Raw genomic sequence first — 24782 nt, forward strand, 5'->3', positions numbered from 1 at the left:
CTCGTCGGGGAACACAGATTGAGATTTCTATATCGCTGTAATACATGATGTTGTTCTTTTATTATAATCAGCTGTCCCGGCAAACGTTGTTCTGCCTTACTCTTATCCCTTAGGGGCATGAAAAATAGATGTTGGCCGATTCTCAGACTCTCACTAATGCACATAAAATTTCATGACAATCGGTACAGCCGTTCCGGAGGAGTATGCTAACATTGTTACACGAGAATGTTATGTTATAGAGATATAGAAATTAACTATAAGTATATGTATTATTTTATTAGGTATGATTTTTTATATCGATAAAGCATTCCGATACAGATTTATGGATAGTAGGTCACTTAATAGTGAAATAAGCAAAAAAAATATATATATATATCTATATAGTTATTGCACGCCTCATAAGCGAAGCGTTGAGGTGGGTACTACTGTCACTTCGCGCAAAACATCTGATTTTTCAAACTTAAAATGTCTTTATGTATCATACATTGCACTTGTAAGATAATACATACACACACATATTAAGAAAAAACACTATTTTTAACGTTCATGATATTTTTGATGTCATTTTTGTTATTTAAACTAGTTAAAAAACAGTTTAAAAAAGTTCTGTCTTGGACGTCCGTGTGTCTGTATGTGCGGATCCTTTTTCTTGTTAACACGATAGCGACCGAAATACTTTACTAATCGAGTCTTTTTTTTTCTCTTACGCTTGAGTATGCTCAGGAATAGAACCCTTTCATTTTTCAGGGTCTGATTCGATGTGGTTTAATTGTTATTAAAAAACAAAAATAATAATTAATAAATATTTATTAAAAAAAAATTATGAGGCGTGCACTTTTGGATTTTCCAAATTATTTGAATATACCTATATTTTTTTTAATTATTGAAAATTTTGTACATTACAGTACACTACAGTATATTATATTACGTAAAAATAAGTCGTATCCGTAATCCGGTTTGAGAATGTATAATTTGTGAAAAGCCTAATTTCTAATTATTGATAAAAGTCCTCATTAAAAGTAATTAGTGTAATGCAATCATTACATACCTAAACATTCATTACTTACTTACTAACTTTCGCCCAAGACTTTGGCCGCGCACCCAAGGCAAAAATAATTCCATAATAAAAAGAAGATGTTCTCAAATAACTCACTATAAATTACAACCATGATACTTATATATGTGTTTGTACTGTATAGATTATTATCAACGATCCGCCTGTATTTTTTGAAAAATTCAAATTGTTATATGTACTTATATACTGAACCTATATAACCTATACCATAATTCTTCAATCAATCTTTCTAAATTTTGTTGTTTTAAAAAATTGAAAAAAGAAATCAAATTTGAATTTTTTTTTTCTTGATAAACAATTTATCTCAATTATATTATTATATTATATTATATTAATTATATATCTAATGAATCATGGAAACATCAGCTAATCTCATAAAACTATTGACGTATAACAAAACCAGTTATTACAAACAGGTTGATAGACAAGGTAAGAATATAAAATCACGTTTTTGTATAAGTACTGTTATTTAAACTTTATAAATAAATAAGATAAGGGTCAAAACTGCACATAAAAGCAAAAAACTATAAGATATGAAAAACTTTCGTCGTTTATTGGAATTCTTGTAAATCAACTTCGAAAATCTAAGCATTGTAGGACTATTTTATAGAAATTTAAATAAATTAATTGTGTAACATAATAGTTGTCACATCTATAACCAGTAGTAATTCTACCTATCATAGAAAAAAATAACTTCAAAAACGATCCCACTTACCTTAACAAAAGATGTACAGTAACAAGCTATTTCAACTACAACAGATAAGGTTCATTCTAGCAATTGAATTTCCCATGGTCAACAGCGAACCTACAATTTAAGACAGTACAGTCAACCTTCGAATAAACCATTCAAAAACCATACAACATTAAAATAAACCGTATCACGATCATAAATAAAGCCACAAATTCGATTACCGTACCATCAATTCAACGGCTATTGGTCCTTAATTCGATACAATTAATACCAATTCGTACGACTCTGAAGCAGAGAGTCGCTTGCGCAGACCGAGTGCCGACGTATACATTGTATGAAAATAATTGGCCGTATTCTTCTTTTGACGAGCTGTGTCCATTATGTATCGTCGAGCGTCGGCATTTGGACGAGTGTGACGCCCCAGGACGTCAGTGACAACGACAATGACTGCCTCAGACAGAGGTACGCATATTCCGTGGTGAACCGCAGGTGATGTGAAAGGAAAGGAAAGGTGTTTGTGTTTCGGTGAAGTGATGGTGGACCGTAAGTATGGGGCCAGCTGCCGCAGGTACGTATCGAACGAACGGGCGTGGCTCACAATGGCCTGTTGGACACCGCACCTTCGCGCTTAACCTTCTGGAAAGATTTGTTTTAATAAGCGATTAGATGGGATGGTATGATGAATGCTAATAGATCCTGATAGGTCCCTATTTTTAGACGCCGTTGAGGTATTGTTGAAAGTCGTAATTGATGTTGCTCGAATTTGCTTTGCGTTCGATTTAGTCATTTCAAAATGTCTTTTTTTTCAGATATATTATTAATTTAATTAAAGAAATAATGAGATATTTCAATTGGGCCAATATAAGTATCTAAATGTGAAAATAACAGTAATAGACCAATCGATTGTTAGCTTTTAAACGATCATGTACCAAATCCTTAAACAGAATTCATAAACTTTGCCTAAGCCCAAAAGGAATCTTAACTATTATTTCTATCACTAAAAGTTCCCCCACATGTGTTGTGCAATTTCTCGGAGCTAGAATTTTTCCTTCGATCGTCGATCCAAACATAGCTAGGGGGAGGCATGCTATCTTATTCATCCGGTGTAACAATTGACAATTGTCGCGATTCAAGCAGGACTCACAAGGTTGACTGGTTCACGTGAGCATCGAGTGCCTAAAATCAAATCAAAGTATTCACTTGCCTGTCTAATTGTGCCCGTTTGCGTTTGACATTTTAGCTGAAGGTAAATTTGTGCGTGGGCGCACTGTTTCCAAGATCGGTCAAGTTTGCGGTCCACGAGTACGTGTATACGCATGTACGCAGTTTTTCATAATTTGAAAAACTGATAAGCATTTCTTATAATTCAGAAAAACCTATGTTTTACGGTCTTTTAGATTGTTTTAGGAATATGATATAGATTTGACCTACTATGCATTTTGTAATTGACAAATGACAAAACTTAAATGACAAATTAATTAGTTCAAGTAAGTTTAATGAGTAATTAATGTTGTAAATAACATTAAAAAGGTGTATCATTTACAAAATGCATTTGTCAAGTAATTTTAAAACGCGAATTTTTATCATAACATTCATATCTACTTATTGAATATGAAGCGATACCACTCAACTCAAGATGTCGCTAGTTGTTATAACCTATTTTTTAACAGTACGTTGAATCCAAAAAATATTATATTTACCTCCTGCAAAGCACGTATACGAACGACTTCACTATTCTCTCCTTCTTGAAAAACATAAGTCCAAAGAAAGTTATTATGATTCGCCATATTAGTATCCAAAGTCCATTGCAGGATATAAAATTATTATGACAAGGCTCAACTCAATCTAGAGCGATGAACTTAGTCTCTTCAATCCCGAGACTTTACTAAAGTGATCTTATTGAAGTTACAAAAGGTCTTGTTATCGATACGTATACATCTTGGACTCTTATTGTATACAGAAATATCGGTGTACGATGTTTTCTTTCATACAACGGTTTTATATTATCGCTTGATTGTAAGATTGTAAATAATTACAAGCATGGCGGTCGTATATGCGTGAAATGTCATTTTGACAGCTTGTTGTTAAACAAAAGCGCGCGAAAATGTCTTTATTTACAAGTCTATTTGTTTAAATTGGTAAAAAGTAATGGTTATTAAGAATTATAGACTACGTTAATTGTTTTTCGGTTGTCTACACTGGTAGGAGTCGTCCTCTATAATATGACATTTTCTCAGAATCTTTGTTACTGGTTTGAATAACCTTTTTAAAAAATATTTAGGTGATTTGTAGATGTTCATCCTTCGGTCATTATACCAGTTCAATGTATGGTATTTTGTTGAAATTAAATTTGCATAACGTAATTTACTTTGTTAATATAAAGTTATAATAATTCATCGAGATATATATTACTAGAGGGGTTATTCCAAACAAAAACATTGCGCGCGGCCGATGTGGTGGGGTACGTGTGGAACGAGCGAGGCGTGGCTTCAAGTTCAAAGATTAAGCAATGCGTGCAGATGCGACACATTGTGCAATCTGTTTACTCGGTACTATCTGGTGGTACTGATACTAGGGAATTAATAAAACGAGGATTTTATATTAAACTATGTATTTTAATTTCCTTTAAATAATATCAATTTATTAAGCTTTTGTCGTTTTGTGTAGTAATCAATAGTTTTATCAGTTTTTGCTTCATGATGTAATTTAAATGGATACGATGATTCAATGTTGATGGCGTTTACGTATAAGAAACTCACATTTTGAAAAATCTCACGCGAGATTCGAGGATGGGGGAGGGGTTGAATAAATTCTCACGACATCTCACCAGGGGGGGAGGGAGGTGCAGAAAATTTTAAAAAACACCTCACGTAATTTATGGACGCCCCCTTACTCGATCACAATTTTTGTAACTTTACTATAAACGGAACTACATTTAAAAATATACTTTATTTATTGAGTTATAAGGTTGCTTCCATTCTGTTTATTTACATTCTCAAAAACATCAATCGCTGCAGAGGTGGCTTGCGACAAAGGCGGCTTGTGTCAAAGGCCTCGGCGATATCATTTAAGAACATAATATTATGTACTTTAGGCAAACTTGTTATAAGATCTATTTTACTTTCTTATTAGTCCATTTGACAAGGATATTGGGTAAGATACCTATTGGAATAATTTTATTATTATGTATGTACTTATTAAATCCGCGAATAAAAAAAATTTTTAGTCGTGAATATAGAAATTGGGTCGCATTTTTTTAATCCGCGAATAGTGAAAACACGAATAAAGGAAGCGCGATTAAGGAACTTTTACTGTATTAGTTTCTGTGAATGTTGTGTTTATTTGTAATTGTTGTGCATAATAATTTATAAATCCTATTGGAACAACTATTGATTAGGCTTTTTTTAATAAATAAAAATAGGTAAATAAATAAATATTACTTAATATAACCTACCGTTTTACTTTGCGTAGTCGGGTAAAAGTATAAATATTTAGGTACTACACCACGGTAATCTTTCCTAGTAGATATTGTATATACATAGTTAAAAAAATCCAGTTACATTTTTTTAACAGACTCATCGATAGTGTCACGTCTGTGCTGTTAGTCTATGAAAAATGGCGCGAAACGCAGAACGCGTGGTGATTTTTCGCAAAATGATAACAATATTAGTAAAATGCATGACTTACTCATAATAAGGAAACTTACTGGTGAAAAGTCACTCCTCGGGCTTTGTTTGTATTATGGGAACTGTTAAAACAATATCTAAGCAAACACGAAGGCATTTTGAACAGAGCAATAACACGTGTTGACGCGGCAAGCGGGGGGCACAGTCCGACACAGACTAAAGAGACTTGTGATTCTTACCTCTAGCTCGTGTTAAAGAGAGTGTAGTAGCGATCGCCTCTCTAGTACGTAGTACATTCTATCTCGATGTAATAATTATGATATTCATTGAGTAAATAATATTTATCACTTTTTAATGACCAATCCATACTATAATATACTATATACTATATACTATAATATTATAAATGCGAAAGTAACTCTGTCTGTCTGTCTGTCTGTTACTCAATCACGCCTAAACTACTGAACCAATTTACATGAAATTTGGTATGGATATATTTTGATACACGAGAAAGGACATAGGCTACTTTTTATTGCGAAATATGTACCACGGGCGAAGCCGGGGCGGACCGCTAGTTTACTATGTAATTATTATGATGAGCATACAAATAATATGAAATTCTATAAATTGGTAGAGAGCGTTCGTTTGCCATTATAATTTTAATTCTTGCGCTATAAATAAAATATATTGCTTTTCATTAAATTTTAATTTACAATGCGTGCATTTGATATTTCAAAAAGTTCATCTAAAGTGTATTGTAAAAGCGTAAAATATAGAATAATTCATATAAATAATTAATAATAGCTTAGATATTATTTTAAATATACATTGGCATAACCTTTTAATTCTTGTAAACAAATACGATGAATTAAGATAAAATAATACACATAGCTTTTAATCTAAGCATTAGGTATATATTAATTAAAAAACTACCAAAAGAATAAAATGGAAATTGTCATTCTTGAGCCGTATGCAAACGTGAATCAATAAATTGTTTCTAATAATATTCTTTATCAATTCAGTAGTTAATACGGTAATATAGATTCTTACAAATGTTATTGTACGTATTATGTCTCAAATTAAATTAGATTAGACTGCTAAAATGAACTGCGCATTGAGCTACCTTATCATAACGCCTACTTATATTTATCCAATCTACTTCAATGTTAGATCTTCAAGCTTAATAATTATATATGTTTTGTAGCTGGCTTTGCGTATTTTTTTCATTCATATCAATAAGGCACAATATTATGTACATTCACATTTAAAATAAACTAGCTTTGGCTCGTGGTTTTACCCGTATTACTCCACTCATATTGGTCTTACCGTGATGATAATATACAACCAATAGCTTACCTCAATAAATTCGTTATAAAACACTGAAATAATTATTCAAATTCAACCAGTAGTTGACGAGATTAACGATTTTAATTCAGGCAAAGAAACAATGTAGATATAATGACTAGGAAACTAAAAATAATAAGAAAATACTTTTTGTGATCACGTAAATATCTATACATATAATAAAATCGTAGGAAAGTCAAAACTGTACATTGAATATTTTTTTAAAAGAATACTTGATCCATGATCTATAATCGATATAGAAGCCAAAAATATAGTTTTTAGAATTTTTGTCTGTTTGTCGGTTTGTCTGTTTGTCTGTTTGTCTGTATGTATTTCCGGGCTAATCTCAGAAAGTACTGCATAGATTTACTTCAAATTTTGCATGAATATTCCTAAGAGGTCGGGTGAGGATAGTTTAAACATATTATCATGATATCACCTTCGCGGGAGGAGCTGTGAACCTTTATTTTTCTTACATATTCCGTGTACTACGACAGCGTACAATCTAAAGACTCATGTTTAAATGTTGGTTTCGAGTAAGCCATGCTATTATCTAGCTTTACAAAATAAAAACTATGTCATTTACGTAATTTGGGCAGAGAAACAGTTTAATGAATTTAGTAGTATAAAGACAAATTTGAAACAGCGCCATCTATGAGATTTCGTAAAAATCAAATCAATTTACATGTTATCACTACTGAACAACTGTTGAAAATTAATAATTTAAATATAATCATGTTATTTATTTAACTCTTTAACCCATATCTTCCCTTCCCTATAAGGTGCGCTTATATTTCGTGTGAATATACTACATTTTTAAAAGTGAGGGTAGATGTTTATTATTTTAAGTCAAACTAGACACCATTACAATTAATCTAATATTGATTGTGTTCATTGGTTACATTTTTAATCTTCGTGTTTTATAAATTTATAAAGAATAGAAAAAATTCGATCACGAGGCGGGACTCGAACCCACATAATTTCGTGATCGAATGTTTATATTCTTTATAAATTTATTATTTATAAATTTATATTTATAAAGCATTTGAATAAATAAATAAATAAAATTAAAATAAATGTCATAAAACCAAAAATATCAAATTCAATCTTCGTGTTTTGTGAATTTTCACCATGCGTTCCCACAAAAGGTAAGTTGTTACTTTTATAGGTATTTATTTTTATAATGATAGCAATTCATGTTTTTTATTGGTTTTATAATGGTTTTATATTACACTTTTAGAATGAAATAATAAAATGATGAATTCTTTTTGACTTTTACAAGATTTTGAGGTGCGTTGGGAACAGTAGTTTGTTGATAAAATTTTATATGTAAGTAGCTTTTTTTATTGATTTACAATTATTAACGTTTGATTTTTTATTTACAGATTCAATGTTCATAAAATTATATCGCCTTTGGAAGACTATTTCTGCTGACAATTTTACAACAACACTTGAAAATTGATGATTTGATGATGAAGATAGTGGCAGCAAGGATTAAGTGGAAATTAGTAATCATCCGCTTCGTCAATTTTTGACTGAAGTTAATGTCCAACGTATGGTTCAATCATTGGAAGTATCTCGGGTAATTTTGGAGGATATTTTTCAGGAAGAAGAGGAGGGGCAGCCAACCACATATCAAACTACTACGTTTTAGTACCGAAAAAAATGTTATTGCCAAATGAAACATAAATTTTGCACTCACAACTGTACAAGTTATGATTTTTATTCTGACTTTGCTGTTATCTGATTATAATATTTATCGTTATGGCTATCGAGGTACCGACCGTACTGGGATGAGAGTACATGATATTATACCTACTCATCATCCAGGATTGCTTAGAGCATTTTCACACTGAAAAAGATGTTTTCTTTGAATCGTAGTTGCTTCATTTATTTATTTTTAATCATTTTACATAATATGTTTTATATTTGCCCATTTTCATTATATTTTATAAATAAAATGGAACCAACATAACTTTGTTGTGTAGGTATCATTTCTCTATTAATAATCCGTAGGCATATTTTCCATTTTCATTATATTTTATAAATAAAATGGAACCAACATAACTTTGTTGTGTAGGTATCATTTCTCTATTAATAATCCGTAGGCATATTTTCCATTTTCATTATATTTTATAAATAAAATGGAACCAACATAACTTTGTTGTGTAGGTATCATTTCTCTATTAATAATCCGTAGGCATATTTTCCATTTTCATTATATTTTATAAATAAAATGGAACCAACATAACTTTGTTGTGTAGGTATCATTTCTCTATTAATAATCCGTAGGCATATTTTCCATTTTCATTATATTTTATAAATAAAATGGAACCAACATAACTTTGTTGTGTAGGTATCATTTCTCTATTAATAATCCGTAGGCATATTTTCCATTTTCATTATATTTTATAAATAAAATGGAACCAACATAACTTTGTTGTGTAGGTATCATTTCTCTATTAATAATCCGTAGGCATATTTTCCGAGCACCCCATTTAAGGTGCGGTCCTGAAATTATAAAAAGTTAATGTATACTTTTGCCTAATATAAGCTCAAGATCATTTTTAGATAAAAATAACAAAAAGAACTTATTTATTAAAATTTAGTAGATAAAAGAAATTATGTTACGATTTTATAAGAAAACACAGTATATTTATTAGGCGGCGGTGATCTCTTCCAGGCAAAAGATATTCATCAGCTCAATAAAATTGAATAGTTGTTGTTAGTTATTCTTTAAATTCACTGATTGTAATGAGCATTTCCGCATGCAAGTTGTATCGTAGTTTAGATATATCATAGTTTTGACACATTACAGTTCCAACAAAACCCTCAAATTTTTGAGCAGAGTTGAGCAAGATAATTTAAAAAATGTGCTGTGTTAAGTATTATAGAAAAGGTTAGTTCGTTGATAATTATCATTTCTTCATCATTTACATGGGTGTTGTTAAATGTTAGTAAAAATAAACTTTGACTGTTAATACTTTTGTTCAGTATTTACCTGTATGATTATTGCTTGGTAATTAATATGTATATTTTCATGTCGTATAGCTAATTATAAACATAAGTGTGATGTGAAACTAGCTGGATTTATTTTTACACACTCACAGCCATATATTTTATATTAAAATAGTGTAAATCATAATATTTTTTCACAATTAAAAATATTTCCTTTTTTCTGATGGTGTTGGCATCGAATTAAACCGCGCTGTCGTTTCGTTCACTAAAAGTGATGTTATGAGGACCGAATATGTAGCCGCCTCAACTTACGGAAACGAGAGTAACCTGCGTTGTCTGTTAGTTATTGTATAGTCGAATTTAACGTTACATGGAAATTGGAATCTAAATATATTATGTATACTTAGGTATATTAAATCTGTACATGAAATATATTTCCTAAATAACTATCACGGGGTGATTAGGGATCGACACTGATGCCAAAGAAGCAAACAGTAAAATTTTTGTCCGTATAACCGGTATAGAAACAAAAACTACTCGACGGATTTAAACGAAACTTGGTACAATTATTTTTCATATTCCTGAGCAGAGCAGTAACTCCATTTTTAAGCTTTCGTCGCGTGTGCAACCTTAATGGTTAAAGCTACACAGAAATCATGTATTCAGAAAGAAATGTTCTCCTTATTATATAAAAAATATCTCCCGACATCATAAATGTCTATCTTTTATGGTTGACTCACAATAACACGTGTAACTTCCGATAGCTTAGGAGTTCGAAGCTTTCTGATTATATTTGTCTATAACACTCTCAGTCCGTTTTAACTCAATTTTTATTTTCATGCATCAGTGCCACCTAAAAAATCTTTATCTCGAAATTCGAGCAAAGCTAAGAAAATGAGAAATAAGAGTTCTCAAGAATCGTTAGAGGTATACTCTAGGCCGAAAACAACATGTGTTATGCCGAGAACCTGAAACCGCTTCACAACGAGAATTGCGGCTCACAGCTGACCGCGAACGGCATGTACTATCCCGTGAGACCGAAACCTTCACTGAGAGGGTATAACGTCTCACAGCTGATCACGGCCGTCACATTTTATCTCGAGAATCTGAAACTTTTACTCAATATGAAGACCGTTTGACAAATGATAGGGTGCACCATAATATTATTCGATCTCTTGAAGATGAACATGAGCATAAGCAATGACTAGAGTAGGGACGCGAATAATACAATTAATTGAGACAAAAACGATTATTAAGTTTGTTTAATGAAAGATTAAGAATTGAAACTATTCGGTCTCTGGAAACGGACGAATAGCGAGAGGCCCCTCTTACTGCAGACAGATTTCGCATAGTCTTAATGACTTAGAGGTAAACATAGAAGATCAATCTACGAATTCGGTGGTGGGGTCCGACAAATATAAAAGTGGGTTTTCTTATAACCTCACAATTGATTACAGATCATCTTCTGTATAGGCGATATTAACGTAGTATGTTATTTTTGTAATGCTTTAAAGTGGAGTAAGGAGTCGGCTTTCGTTTGAAGATACACCGGAACCTTTGAAATCACTACTTTTAGAGGAACATGACGTGCAATCTAAACAGTTCTTAGACAATATTCGCTCTTATAGTAGTGCGTTTCAAATGATCCTTTGGTGCTCAACAATTATCAGAAGGTCCTTTCATGCTTACTTTTAAGATACAAGGTCAAGTTTACCATTTGATAGGATCCCTTTTGCCTGAAGGCCAACCTAAGTTTCTTTAAATATATTTTGTATTCGACTACAACGAATAGTCGAATACAAGAATTATCAATATTTCTCGAATTTAAAACTGAACTCATTTCACAATTTTAGAACATGTTTCATCAGGTTAATTCGTATGTATGCAGTTTTAAATCGACATTAGAAGCTTTTCCTCAAGATGGTGATATTAATATAAGATTGTTATAAATGTCTATCGGCACTCAGGAACTCCCTGGGCGTGTATAACGCCCAGGCCACAGTATTACAATTTTTCCTACAGCAGGGCGACGAATGTATTTTCGCATAGCAAAGGAGGGGAACTCGCGGGGGGTCAAGTGACGCGGGCCACGTACCATTAACATGCTTAGTTTGTGGTACCGAGCGCGAAAGAAAGTCATCGTGTTTTTGTTTTGTTACTATGTAAACTAACGTAATTTAATACTTAGGTACATATTCTATAACGGTGCGCTCAAACTGTTAATCTACATTTAATTTAGATTATTATTTGAAATACTAAGTAATGTAGAATTTAAATCACATTCCTTCATGTTTTCCTCAGATTTTCAATTTTCTCCGATTTTAAGATTTTCAGAGTGTTCAATTTTAATGTAGTTAAATTTTATAAGAGACAATTAAGAACATTCAAAAATAAAGTGTCACGTATTTTTTTTAAACGACGAATGACCTAAAACGACGTAATCGCGGACGAAGTCGCGGGCAACAGCTAGTACTAGAGAATATTATAATGTTTTTTAACTACTTAATTGAGTTTTAACCGTGTTCTGCCCTCAGGCACAACACTCAATATGGAACAACGAGAACTAAATTATTTAAAACAAATCATACTTAATCATCTTTTAACTATGTATCTTTTTTTTGATTCTGTTTTTGTAACATGTTTGAAACTAAGGAAAAACGAGGAGGCGTGTGCTTTGTTTATAATTTTTGAGCTTTTAAGCTGCTTAGAAGAATAACGCGTGAAACGTTTTCGTAGTTTTAAGGAATTAATAAGATGAGTATTTAATATTCATTTTAATAATTTTTCTTTTTTCATAAATTAATATTTATAATAAATTCAATAAATAAAGGAGTACATTAGTATTTATTCATAGGAAGAGGCAACAGACTATGTAAATATTATAAAATTATTTGAAAAATTACTTAAATAAATGCGAAAGTAACTCTGTCTGTCTGGAACGCTTTCCCGCTTATACCTCTCAACTGATTTTGATGAAGTTTGGCAACCTTTAAAGCCACAAGCCACACCTCCGAGCCCTTCGGAGTGAGGAGCGTGAGGTTTTTCGTTACGCAATTTCTGGATTCGGTCCCCGCGCTCAAGGCCCGCGATAGAAGCTATGCAATAGCTTAAAAATCTCAAAAAGTAATAATACGTAGATGATAGACCACCAAATACGAAAAGCTATTTCTTAACTCGACTACACAAAATAGAGTTTTATAGTCTCAGTTCAGATGAAAGATTTGATTGCTTGTTTGTTACGCGTGGTCTAAAATAAAAACGAATGTAACTCAAAAAATATCGACACCAACAGTAAGCTATATTATACCTGACGCTGGCTATATATTTTTTATTAACCTAGGCGAAGACTGGTGTAAAAAATCGATGACCAAATAGGCGGTTATTCATTGCAAGCGTGCATCGATAATACGTAGAATACCAACGATAGAAAGAACTCGATATCAGCTAATATGGACTTCCGTCGCTTTTGATCAGTCAATTTCCTTCTAGTGCATTTGATGATGTGCCAACTAGCTCCGACACGCACTCGACGCAATGGAAGCAATGAGCTGCTATTTGACTTTAGCTGTTGTAAGCGATTTGCGCGGTTTATATTAGGTTGATTTTGTATATGATTATCACAACACAGTATACACAAGGCGCTTTCCGTCGTGATAGGGTGATTCAAGAAGGTTTTTGTATAACTTATTAGGTTTTAGATAGCGCGGGCGACCGCGAACGGAAAGCTAGTGTAATGATTGGAGACTGGTTCGGTTTTGGCACTGTAGGCTGTAAGATTATTGTACTTGGGTTACTGCGTTGGAGCTTTGTGACAGTTTGAAAAACTAAATTTACGTAGTACCTCTTTGTACGTATAGTGTATAAAATTTATTAAGGTTTCAATTTTAGGTACTTATGGTGGAAGTAATTGTTTCTAAATTAACCTAAATAGGTACCTACACCTACTATGTATGTAGTATGTACTAGCTTTCCGCCTGCGGCTTCGCCCCCGTTTTCACAGAAAAACCCGCATAGTTCCCGTTCCCGTGGGATTTCCGGGATAAAACCTATCCTATGTTTTAATTCAACTTCCAAGTTACTTAGTCGGTAAGAATCCTCCTTCCCCGGAGGGCGTGGGTATCTTTAGAAGATTTCCCCACATTTAAAAATAAAAAAATAAAAAAGGTAGGTATTCTCTATTCCTAAAATGCATTATCCATTCTTCTCAAAAGTCTTCTTCTATAAAATATAAATATTATATAATTTATAGCTTTGAAAAGATACCATTTCTAATAAGTAAAGAATTATAGATTATATTGATAGGAAATTTTCTTATTATTATTTCCACAGATAAAGATTTTATCGTATTAGAAATTAAGATAAACATTAGTTATTATTCCCAATAAAATATATCGAGCGAATAGAAAATGCACAAGTAACTTATATGAAATATCTTATATATAAAAATGAATCGCAAAATGTGTTGGTAAGCGCATAACTCGAGAACGGCTGAACCGATTTCGATAATTCTTTTTTTATTATATTCCTTGAAGTACGAGGATGGTTCTTATGTAGATAAAACGTAAATATGTACCACGGGCGAAGCCGGGGCGGACCGCTAGTTTTATATATATAATTAAAAAATTAACAAAAAAAAGAACTTAAAAACATGCATAAACATGGCATAAACTCATGAAGTTATTGTATTGTCACCGATTCTTGATACGTGTACAAAGTTTGAATTAAATCCGTCCATTTAACGAGGGTCAACATTGAGTCTAAAGGAGTCAGTTACATACCTACATAGAGATGAAGCTAATAAAATCGTGTGAAAAACCCCGGGTCTAATAAATAATCTAATATTAATTGTTATTTAACGATTACCTTTACTGGCACGCGTGAAACTATCAATCGAGTACACATCGAGCATCATACTTCAATTAAAAATGTATGTCCTTTATTATGTCGGCCATCTTGACTTTGAAATTTGTACTATAGCCCTTTCATTTGATAGCCAATAGGTAGCCATATTGAAGAAGTTGTGAAACAATATCTAATTATTTTGTAGCGGCGGCCATTATAGATCGATTATCATCAAACATTTCTAAGAAAGTACCGTAAATGACCTGATTTTCAAATGAAAAAAGAAACATTGTAATCGGTTTATCTAATTGGGAGCTACGACGCCTCAGACATCGACGTCAAACATTTAATCCATACTTAAATAAAGCTGAAGAGTTTGCTTTTTTGTGTGAATGCACTAATCTTAGAAACTACTGGTCCGATTTGAAAAATCTTTCGTTGTTATACAGCCCATACCACACGTATTTTTTTTTTACAAATGTATTCATAAAGAATTGATTCCGAATTCGGATCATAAAATAATAATTAAGGACAAATAAGCGTCATTGACCTCCGACAGAGTTTGTTAAGTCTTAATTTTAAAGGTTAATAAATAAATTAAAAGGTTAAAGTTCTTAAAACAACATTTATTCATTCAAGTAGAGTTATAAAGAACTTTTGAATCGCAAAATTAAAATATTGAACACCACAGGGTTTACCTACCTAAGTACCTACCATAGGTTAATTAATGTAAGTAGAATTTGATATTTTTGGTTTTATGGCATTCAAATGCTATATACAGGGTGTCCCACTGTTGGTATACTAAGCTCAAAGGAGGTTCTAGTTTTGCATACGCTGAGTACGTAAAAAACATTTATAAAATTCCAGACGCAGTTTTTTTTTCAAATAGATGAATTCTTAAAATTCTATGTGTACACCTATAACAAGCAACCCACCCAGATTTGCTAACATCTTGGACCTATCGTTTAAGATTATGTTTTCATAGACAAAATGCTCACATTAGCGAAGCTTTATATGCCGGCTCCGCGAAGCTAGAGAAGAGAACATGGATTTTCAAGAAAAATTTTGCAAATTTTTTTTTATGTAATTTTGTTGTTGAAGTATTTTTTTCGTGATCAGTGTATGCAAAACTACACGTCCCTTCGCGCTTAGTATACCAATAGTGGGACACCCTGTATAAATTTATAAATTTATAAATGTAAGTAATTGTTTTTTTAAAGTGAAACTTTTATTACATCGTCTCAAACTTTTTGGTCTGTGTAGCGCATGTCGCGTGTATCGCGGCTGCCGAGTAGGTATACCTACTCGGCAGCCGACCGTCACGCGACATGCGCTACACAAAGCAGTGTTCGGAACCGTTCGAACAGTTTCACTTTTACCGTGGTTTCATAAAACCACACAACATTTTTTTTACATACAAATCAATCTATGTTATTAATTAGCTTTCCGTCCGCGTTTTCAAAGAAAAACTCGCATAGTTCCCGTTCCAGTGGGATTTCCCGGATTAAACCTAGCCTATGTCCTTCCTCAGGTCTCAAGCTATCTTTGTATCAAATTTAAAATAAATTCATGCAGTACTTTTTGTATTTCAGAATTTATTTTTATTTTCCCACAATTGCCGGGGTAAATTTGGTCATTTGAATTTGTACGGCATCTGTTTCATACTATTTCAATACTGCTTTTAATCCATTATTCCGCAACGCCGTACAAAAATCATGGAGACAAGGGGAAAAAATCTCTACCTGTACTTTCGAATACTCATCTGCACTCAGGTGGACAGCTTACAAGTGACGGCATAGTGCTGAATCTTATTATTTTATGCTCTTATATCGTTCTAAATAGGTCACCTGGTGGTTCAAATGACCCATATACACTTCCATATTATTTTATTTTATATAATAATTTAATATATTATTTCCATAATTTTTCCAACATGGGCCTGTAGTCTATAGGTACTATACACGATTAAGCGCGTCACACACGGTGAAGATACTATAATATTTTATCTTAAGATACTGTTATATTTTATATTACAGTATCTTAACGCATCCGGTATCAGCGTTCGGACCATCATTTTTCTTTTTGTCATTGCGTACTAAGACCCCTGTAGAACCGCCATCCTGTTACAAATGACGCGAAATTTTGTGGGTCATTTTATTATAGTATCTTCGCCGTGTGTCACGCGCTTTAATGACGGCGAAAAAACGAAAAAAACGGTTCAAAACAAATTTAAAGGAAATTCTATAGACCGTACTTTAAATAGACCGTCTATTATAAAAAGCTAATTATAAAAAGCTATGAATTCAATATGCTACTAACCTATGGCAATGAAGAGCGGCTGACCTTACTCAATTTAGTACTATAGTTCAACTTATAATTAGCTCATTCTGTTTACAGTTTTTATTTGAATGAGAGGATTGATTAATTTTGTAATATATTTGAGCTAAATAAATTAAAATTAAACCTCTTTGAAGAATTAAAAAAAAAAAAACAATAAACATGCAGTAATTTTAAGAATGTATGAATTAGGTAGATATTATTATTAGAGTGACACTTATTAATCTTCTCTTATATATAAAAATGAATCGCAAAATGTGTTGGTAAGCGCATAACTCGAGAACGGCTGAACCGATTTCGATAATTCTTTTTTTATTATATTCCTTGAAGTACGAGGATGGTTCTTATGTAGAGAAAACGTAAACATGTACCACGGGCGAAGCCGGGGCGGACCGCTAGTTGATAATAAAATAACTTATTAATAGATGAAAAATTATTTGCTTCATGGTGTTTGACTTCATGTTCTGTTTATAATTATTATTAACTAGTTGTTCGCTCAGGCTCTGCGCGGAGTTTTATCAGATTTTGTCAAATATAATATTATGGTAATCCAAGCGGACACAAATCCAAGAAGCAAATACATTCACCTTTTTGTGATAGATACAATAAGTAGTGTTTCACGACTTTCTTTTAAATAAATAAATAAAAAATCTTTATTTGAATTTGAAAAATCTTTAAATAGGTACGAATCATGTACAAACGGTACGGTAGAAACATTAGTATTATATACGTAGTATATTATTATTAGTCTGTGGTATTATCCTATCCTACTAATGTTATAAATGCGAAAGTTTGTGAGTATGTGTGTGTGTGTTTATTACGCTTTCACGCAAATACTACTGAACCGATTACAATGAAATTTAGCACACATATAGACGGTAACTTGGATTAACACATAGGATAGGTTTTATCCCGGAAATCCCGCAGGAACGGAATCTATGCGGGTTTTCCTTTGAAAACGTGGGCGAAGCCGCGGGCGGAAATCTAGTAATTTATAATATTATCTGTGACATAGATTAACTAACATATTAATCCGAGGCACGAGCTCTTCAAATTCCATTTTTATCTTGAGAATTTATCAATCATTAATCCCCATCTAGAACATATTATTAAATGCGTATATGCGTAAAAATATAATTTAAATAAAGATATAATTTTTCAACTGCTATCTTTGTTGTTAATAACGAGGCTTAACCACAGGCTTAACGAAAGTGGCCTACAATGTCGTAAAATGCTCTTCAGGTATTTGTAGCCGGAAATGTTTTAACCGACTTCAAATAAAGAGGAAATCTTGAATATTGTCATTGTAAAATATTGTGTTAATATTTATTTTTTATTGAAGTGAAAACTTCTTTAGCGGCGTTGAGCAATTTTTCTGTAATGGGTACAAAAATATCAAACATGCTCAATGCACTCCCGGAGTGCAACCCGTCTTTTTTTTTCAATTGCTATATATGTAGGTTGCTGTTGGAATGTCACTTACAATTAATTAATGACCCTATTGATGTAGGTATTGAATTAAATTTCTAACGTAAATTATTATTAATAATATAAGGCGCGGGTCAAACACAAGCGGCGCGGGCGCGGGCGTGCCATAAGCGCACCTCTTGAATCTGTTTTGCACCACGTCCTTCTTATACATTTTGTATGAAAGAATTTTGGACAGGCGTCGAAACGGCACGCCACGGTTGTGCCAAGGTTGCGCCAAGGTTGCGCCTTTCCAAAATTATTTCATACAAAATGCCAATAGCGCACCCGATGCACGCCGGCAGCGCGCGATGGCTCCCGGCGCGCCCGCGGCGCGCCGCGCCGCTTGTATATGTCCCGCGCCTAAAAATATTGTCATAATACAAAAAATGAAAGAACGAATTATCGAATAATAAAAAATTCAATTATTCTCACAATGATGTTACCCAGTTACACGATAAAATATAACTAGGTTCCATAGTACATAGTACATACCTTAGCTACATACAAACTATTATCAATTATTTAAATTTAACTAGATGCTATAGGTACATTCCACTTTCTTCAACGTTATTCATATTTTTTCTCACATACGATTTTGAAGCCGCGTTTTAAACGCCTAATAAACCATATTAGAATACGTGCATGATTCATACGAATAAGTAGATTTCCTGGAATTGTTCTTGTGTTTTTTTGAATAAATTATGTTAATTATAGCCGTTGCATGCATCGCGTTGAGTTTTTGCAAAGAATCTCTACAATGTCATAATAATATACTCATATAGTGTTTGTTACGCAATTTTGCTGAATGCAATGTTGAGAAAAGCGAGAGATTTGAAATTTCGGAGACCAATCACCAAACTATTGAAAAACTAAACACCAAACTTTTGAGGTATTTTATCAAAAATAGGTACAAAATATAAAGTACCTACCTACCTACTATAAAACATTACCCTCCTGTAAAGAATTTAAAGAGCTAAAATCGTTCTAAAAATTATTTAAAAATATGGGATATAGGTTATGATACTTAATAATAATGGCTAATAAAATATTAGATGACACTTTAGTCGAATTTTCATTCATTAGGTACTATGAAAAATAAGTTTTATAAAATTTTCAGCCACACCAAAATGTTCTTTAGATCATTTTTGCGTTTAAGATGGTTTTTGGCTGTTTACATATAAATATTTCAGATTCAATATAATATTATTTTTACATATTGTGTAATCAGGGGCAAAAAATGCGTAAATTACACGCATATAATCAGATCTTTATCTTTGAATTACGTGAAATATTCAATTGTTTCCTTAGTAATTAATTTACGCTTGACACAAAGAAAAACAAACACACAAAGAAAAGAAAATGATTACTATCAGTTTCATAAGTGTGTATTAGCCTGTAACATGCTGATTTGCAATCAATTACTTAATTAAAGTGTGAATCTGCAGAAACTGGAAACGACAAAGGGACAATAATACTATTGTCTTATCTTTCTTGCATTTGGCAAAGTGATTCCCTTGGATATTTCATTGGCTGTTAATTTCCTAAAATTGAATGTTGCACATAAATGCACAAGTTATATTATACACACGTTATATTATTATGAATAATATTTTTAACATAGCATGTGCATTTATAATTGTGCTTAAAGAAACCAGCACGAATTATGATGTTTATTAATTAAAATGGCTTTCAGTGCTTTTTTTAATTTTACCCAACTCGACGGGAACCAGAGCATGACATCTTATTATCAATAAAGTTTTCTGCATTCTATGATCAGCAGTAACGGCGTTGAGTAGCCTATTATTATGATGTTGTTCCCCTATATTTCTGCAGAGTCACGTAAACATTTACTTTATAGTAGAGTGGAGTATTTTCCAGTGCTTGTTTATCTAGACTCTAGCGGAAGATAAATGTCGTCTACTCGAGTATCAATTGACCCTGGCATCAGATTAATGGAATCCACTGATTGTGATAAAATACTTTCTGTAGTTTGTAAGAACCTAAAAACTAAAATGCAAAAATTTTATATTTTAAAACTAGTTGGAAGTCCTTTTTATATTATAGTTTTTCAGTAATGATTCTAATCCAAATCCAGATAACCAACATCATTAAAATTCATTCAGCCGTTCTTGCTTTATAAGTAGGAGTAGAAGATCAAGTAGTAAGAGTAGTTTCCTATCTATCTGTCGATATTAGTTTTGTAACCAATGTTTAACACACACTCTTTCTGTGATATGTATATAGAGAAACATTGTGTTCCAGATGGGTACATTCGTAACTGCACACCACCCGCTATAGATGACTTCCCGACGGGCCTGTTCACGGAACTGCAGAGGCAGCATGGCGCGATCGTACTCCACGCCTTTATATCAATCTATCTCTTCCTGGCTCTCGCCGTGGTCTGTGACAAGTTCTTCGTGCCAGCTGTTGATAGAATATGCACAGGTACGTAGGAGTGGCCAAGTTTTCTAAACTGTAGGATTTGATTGGAAAACCAGACAGTTTGAAGGAATTTTGGTACTAATAAATTGAGTGAACTGTATTGAATTAAACCAACCATTGGATACTATAAGTAGATGGTTGGGTAGTACATACCTACTACCTTCATTGCTTCTCTACCCTAGTAGAGTTGTGCTACCAAAAGGATATTGGCTAAGATCTTATTCTTAACGATTGCTACTTATAGTTTTTTCCAATATAATATGTTATTGTTACAGCCCTAAATATGACTAATGATGTGGCCGGTGCAACATTCATGGCGGCTGCTACATCTGCACCAGAACTGTTCGTGAATGTGATTGGTACATTCATCACAGAAGGTGACATTGGTGTAGGCACCATCGTAGGTTCAGCTGTGTTTAACATACTTGCGGTCGCCGCTTGCTGTGGGATTGGTGCGGGAATGGTAATGAAATTTATGTAATTTTCAACTTAATTTTTTTTATTAAATTGGAAATTGAAGATCATTAGAGCATGGTCGATTATGGGTAGTTGAAACGTCAAAAACTAGACTGCGGTCTATGATCGGTATCTTTTTAATTACTTTTTATTGGCGATCGAAGAATAATGAACTTAGCACCATTCTATTGAAGTTATACCTAAGAGAACGAGCAGAATTATTAATATTGTCAAGAATATATTCTTTATGTTAGTGTTATATACCTAAACAATTTTTCCAGTACAAACAAATATAAGTTTTTCATTGATTTATTTCGCCACAGGTTGTGCCATTAGATTGGTGGCCTCTAACGAGAGACTGTCTCGCATACGGTATCACAGTCTCAATACTTATTTGCATCATGCACGATGAGTATGTACAATGGTACGAAGCGTTCTTGCTGGTCCTCTTATACGGAGTATACATTTGTATAATGTACTACGATAAGTCCATACAAAACTTTGCTAAGAGTAAGTATTGTATCGATTAATTGTATCATTCAAACTTTTAACTTTTACATTTACATTTAATCGGAAACAATATTTCAGGAAGTTGGAAGTGTGTTTCCAACATGATAAAATCAGACGAAGAAAAGAACGAAAACGCGGTTGCAGTTGAAATCGGTTCGTTATTCTATTTTTACTTTCTATTTAACCACACATTCCCAAAATCACCCATAACTTTATTGCAGATGAAAAAGATAAATCAAATAATAAAAGTGATTTAATCATTGAACATCATCAACACAATGGTAATATAAAGGCTGGCCAAATCATTATAGACAGCGGTGATAAGAAAATGACGATAGATGATGGCAAGGTCAACGATGATACGACCGTTAATGTTGGTGACATGGAGATTGTCCACTCAGATGAAGTTAATCAAAATGTTGACACTAATAAGGAAGCGCTAGATGAAAATGAGCATTCGTTGTGGAAGTGGCCATCTGGTAGAAGTAAACTCACTAAGGTATACATTGTAGCGTTTACAAACATGAGTACAGAATATGATACCTTGTTTTTGCGATTTTGTAATAAGTTTTTAACGGATTGTTTAGACAAATGACTTACAAAAATTTCTTTTTTTTATCAATTAATTGAAAATATTCAGGAAATTTAAGTTTAGATGAAATTTATTTAAGTATAATCCGAAACAATAATCCGAGTAATAGAGTTGATTATATTGAGTATTTCAAAGAATAAGGAACATACTAGAATATAAATAATGTTTTAAATATATTTTGCTTAGCTAATATTTATTAATCAACAGCAAATGCATTACACTTAATCCATATGTCCATTTTTTCATCAATACATTTTATATTACTATAACAATATGTTTTATAGGCAACATGGATTATTACCTGGCCGATACATTTAGTGTTTCTCTTCACGATACCAGACTGCGAGAAGCCGCGTTTTAAGAATTGGTTTCCTCTAACATTCCTTATGTGTATCGTTTGGATCGGTTCTTTATCCTACATCGTAGCTTGGATGATTACAATCATTGGTAAGTTTTCTATTTAATAATCGTTTATTAATAAAGGTTCTAATTTTGATAAAAAATCAACATAAACAACAAATATTATTTTACTTTTCATTTAAAAAGAAGCAGGTAAAGTTCCATGATATCCTGAACAAATCAGAAATAGCCAATTTAACATCTTTAGACCTAACACAACCTAAGTACAAACATTATTGTGATTTTAACTGACAGAACTTAGCAGAACATGTTGTTTAGAATGATGTTATGTGTTTTTATTGTTTTAATCAATTAAATTAAAAATTTGTGCTGTGAGCTTTTGTTAATTATGTCGTACTAACGTGGTCATCTTCTTAATAGGTGACACCCTCATGATACCCGATTCAGTGATGGGTATCACATTTTTGGCAGCTGGTACATCCGTTCCTGAGGCTGTTTCAAGTGTCATAGTTGCTAAACAAGGTAATATAAATTCTTCCTTCCATGTAATAGTTTAGGATTTAGTAATAATCACTTAAGTTTATTTCCTAAAACATTGATCGCAAATGTATCAATTTTATGCCCCAGTTGTTAGACTAGTATACCTCTAGTTGATGAAATAGATTTTATGTCATTTAACATTAAGCATTCAATAATGAAAACCACATATTTTTTTCACGAGCACATTCGATAAGTATTTCACGAGCTGTGGTTAGAACTAATTAAATTGTCAATGGTTATCCAGTTATTTTCACGAAATGTTATGATATTAATTATCTGTTTTAGCTAAGTGTGTAATTAATTATGCATTCGTTACATGCCTAAACATTTCGTAACGGACATTTATACGTATAAATTTTATAGGTCACGGATCTATGGGTATCAGCAACTCAATTGGATCAAATACTTTCGACATTCTTCTATGTCTGGGTCTGCCCTGGCTGATCAAGGCTTCACTCACACCGGCAGAACCAGGACATTATTGGGTTAGAAAATTTCAAGTGTCTAATGCGAACGTTTTCTACTGCTAAGCGACTGTACATATTAACTGCAAGGCAAATTTGGGCCCATCTCCAGTTGTGACCATCTTCTATATAAAATTACAATAATAATGATAGTGATTGGACATTGCCTTTTACCTAATTTCTTTTATTTTGCAAGATATAAAATAGGACATCGTCATAACTGGAAATAAAATAACGATTTTTCAATTGCGACATTTAATTCTTAACGTGCTTTATGTAAATGTGTGATTGTTTTATTAGGTGAAGATAAACTCTATGGGACTGGAGTACTCGGCTATATCGTTGCTATCGACGCTGCTGCTTTTATATCTGACGTTTTGGTTTAACAAGTTCAAGCTGGACGCCGCAGTGGGTCGGGCATGTCTGGGCATGTACGCCATGTTCCTTGTCTTGGCTACGCTCATCGAGTTAAATGTATTTTTCCCGGTGAACGTACGTACTTGCAGGAGAAACGAGCTCAAGTCTTAACTGTGACTCGTACTGAACGGAGGGGTTACCAGCCAGTGAAGTGCAGTAACAGTATGGACTGTAATCGATTTCTTTAGAAGTCACCATTTTGGTGCTATCCATAAGCTAGTTCGTAAGCTGGCTTTTTCTCTTTATTTTTTATAAACCTCAATACTGCTGAATTCTCTAGTTGTATGTCAATGGATTGTGGTATTCAAATCGATGAAGTAACTTTGGTACCTAACTGATGTTATTTTATGATTTCATACAATTAAGATTATCACATTTACCAGAAATGGAAAATTAAGTAAGGATAGAGAATTCAGTTCAGTTATTTTTGTATTATTATGTGTTAATGGTTAGATTGTGTTTTGTAATATGAATTTGAACAGTTAATGCTAAATGACAAAATACGAATCTCAATTTTGTATTCGAATTTTATTGTTATGTAAGTTTTATAGTGTTTATGGATAGCTGTTATCTTAGAGACCAAAAATGTAAGATCTTAGATGTTTATTTTGTTATGTAATTAGAATGATTAGCATTCACAGTTCGCCGCTACGTAATA

General features: G+C 32.7%; 1 protein-coding gene across 3 annotated transcripts in view; it reads left to right on the plus strand.

The window, feature by feature from the left end:
* The window catches only part of zyd (sodium/potassium/calcium exchanger zydeco), a 28193-nt gene extending 3820 nt beyond the window's left edge, over positions 1–24373 (plus strand). Inside the window, exons 1-10 of one of the 3 annotated variants that reach the window (XM_089696049.1) lie at positions 2049–2228; positions 20606–20788; positions 21061–21248; positions 21565–21751; positions 21830–21904; positions 21973–22250; positions 22628–22790; positions 23124–23225; positions 23607–23728; positions 24008–24373. In XM_089696049.1, the coding sequence (XP_089552175.1) occupies positions 2210–2228; positions 20606–20788; positions 21061–21248; positions 21565–21751; positions 21830–21904; positions 21973–22250; positions 22628–22790; positions 23124–23225; positions 23607–23728; positions 24008–24235 (1545 nt within the window). In that variant the 5' untranslated portion in view covers positions 2049–2209 and the 3' untranslated portion in view covers positions 24236–24373. Of the gene's footprint in view, positions 1–2048; positions 2335–20605; positions 20789–21060; positions 21249–21564; positions 21752–21829; positions 21905–21972; positions 22251–22627; positions 22791–23123; positions 23226–23606; positions 23729–24007 lie in introns of those variants that run through there. The other 2 variants (XM_089696058.1, XM_089696040.1) reach the window with 2 other exon arrangements.
* Positions 24374–24782: the final 409 nt, after the last annotated feature.

Source organism: Colias philodice, chromosome 1 (assembly GCF_061535455.1).
Source record: "Colias philodice isolate Cphi_HAF_F1 chromosome 1, ilColPhil1 Martin Lab GWU primary, whole genome shotgun sequence".
Lineage (NCBI taxonomy): Eukaryota > Metazoa > Arthropoda > Insecta > Lepidoptera > Pieridae > Colias > Colias philodice.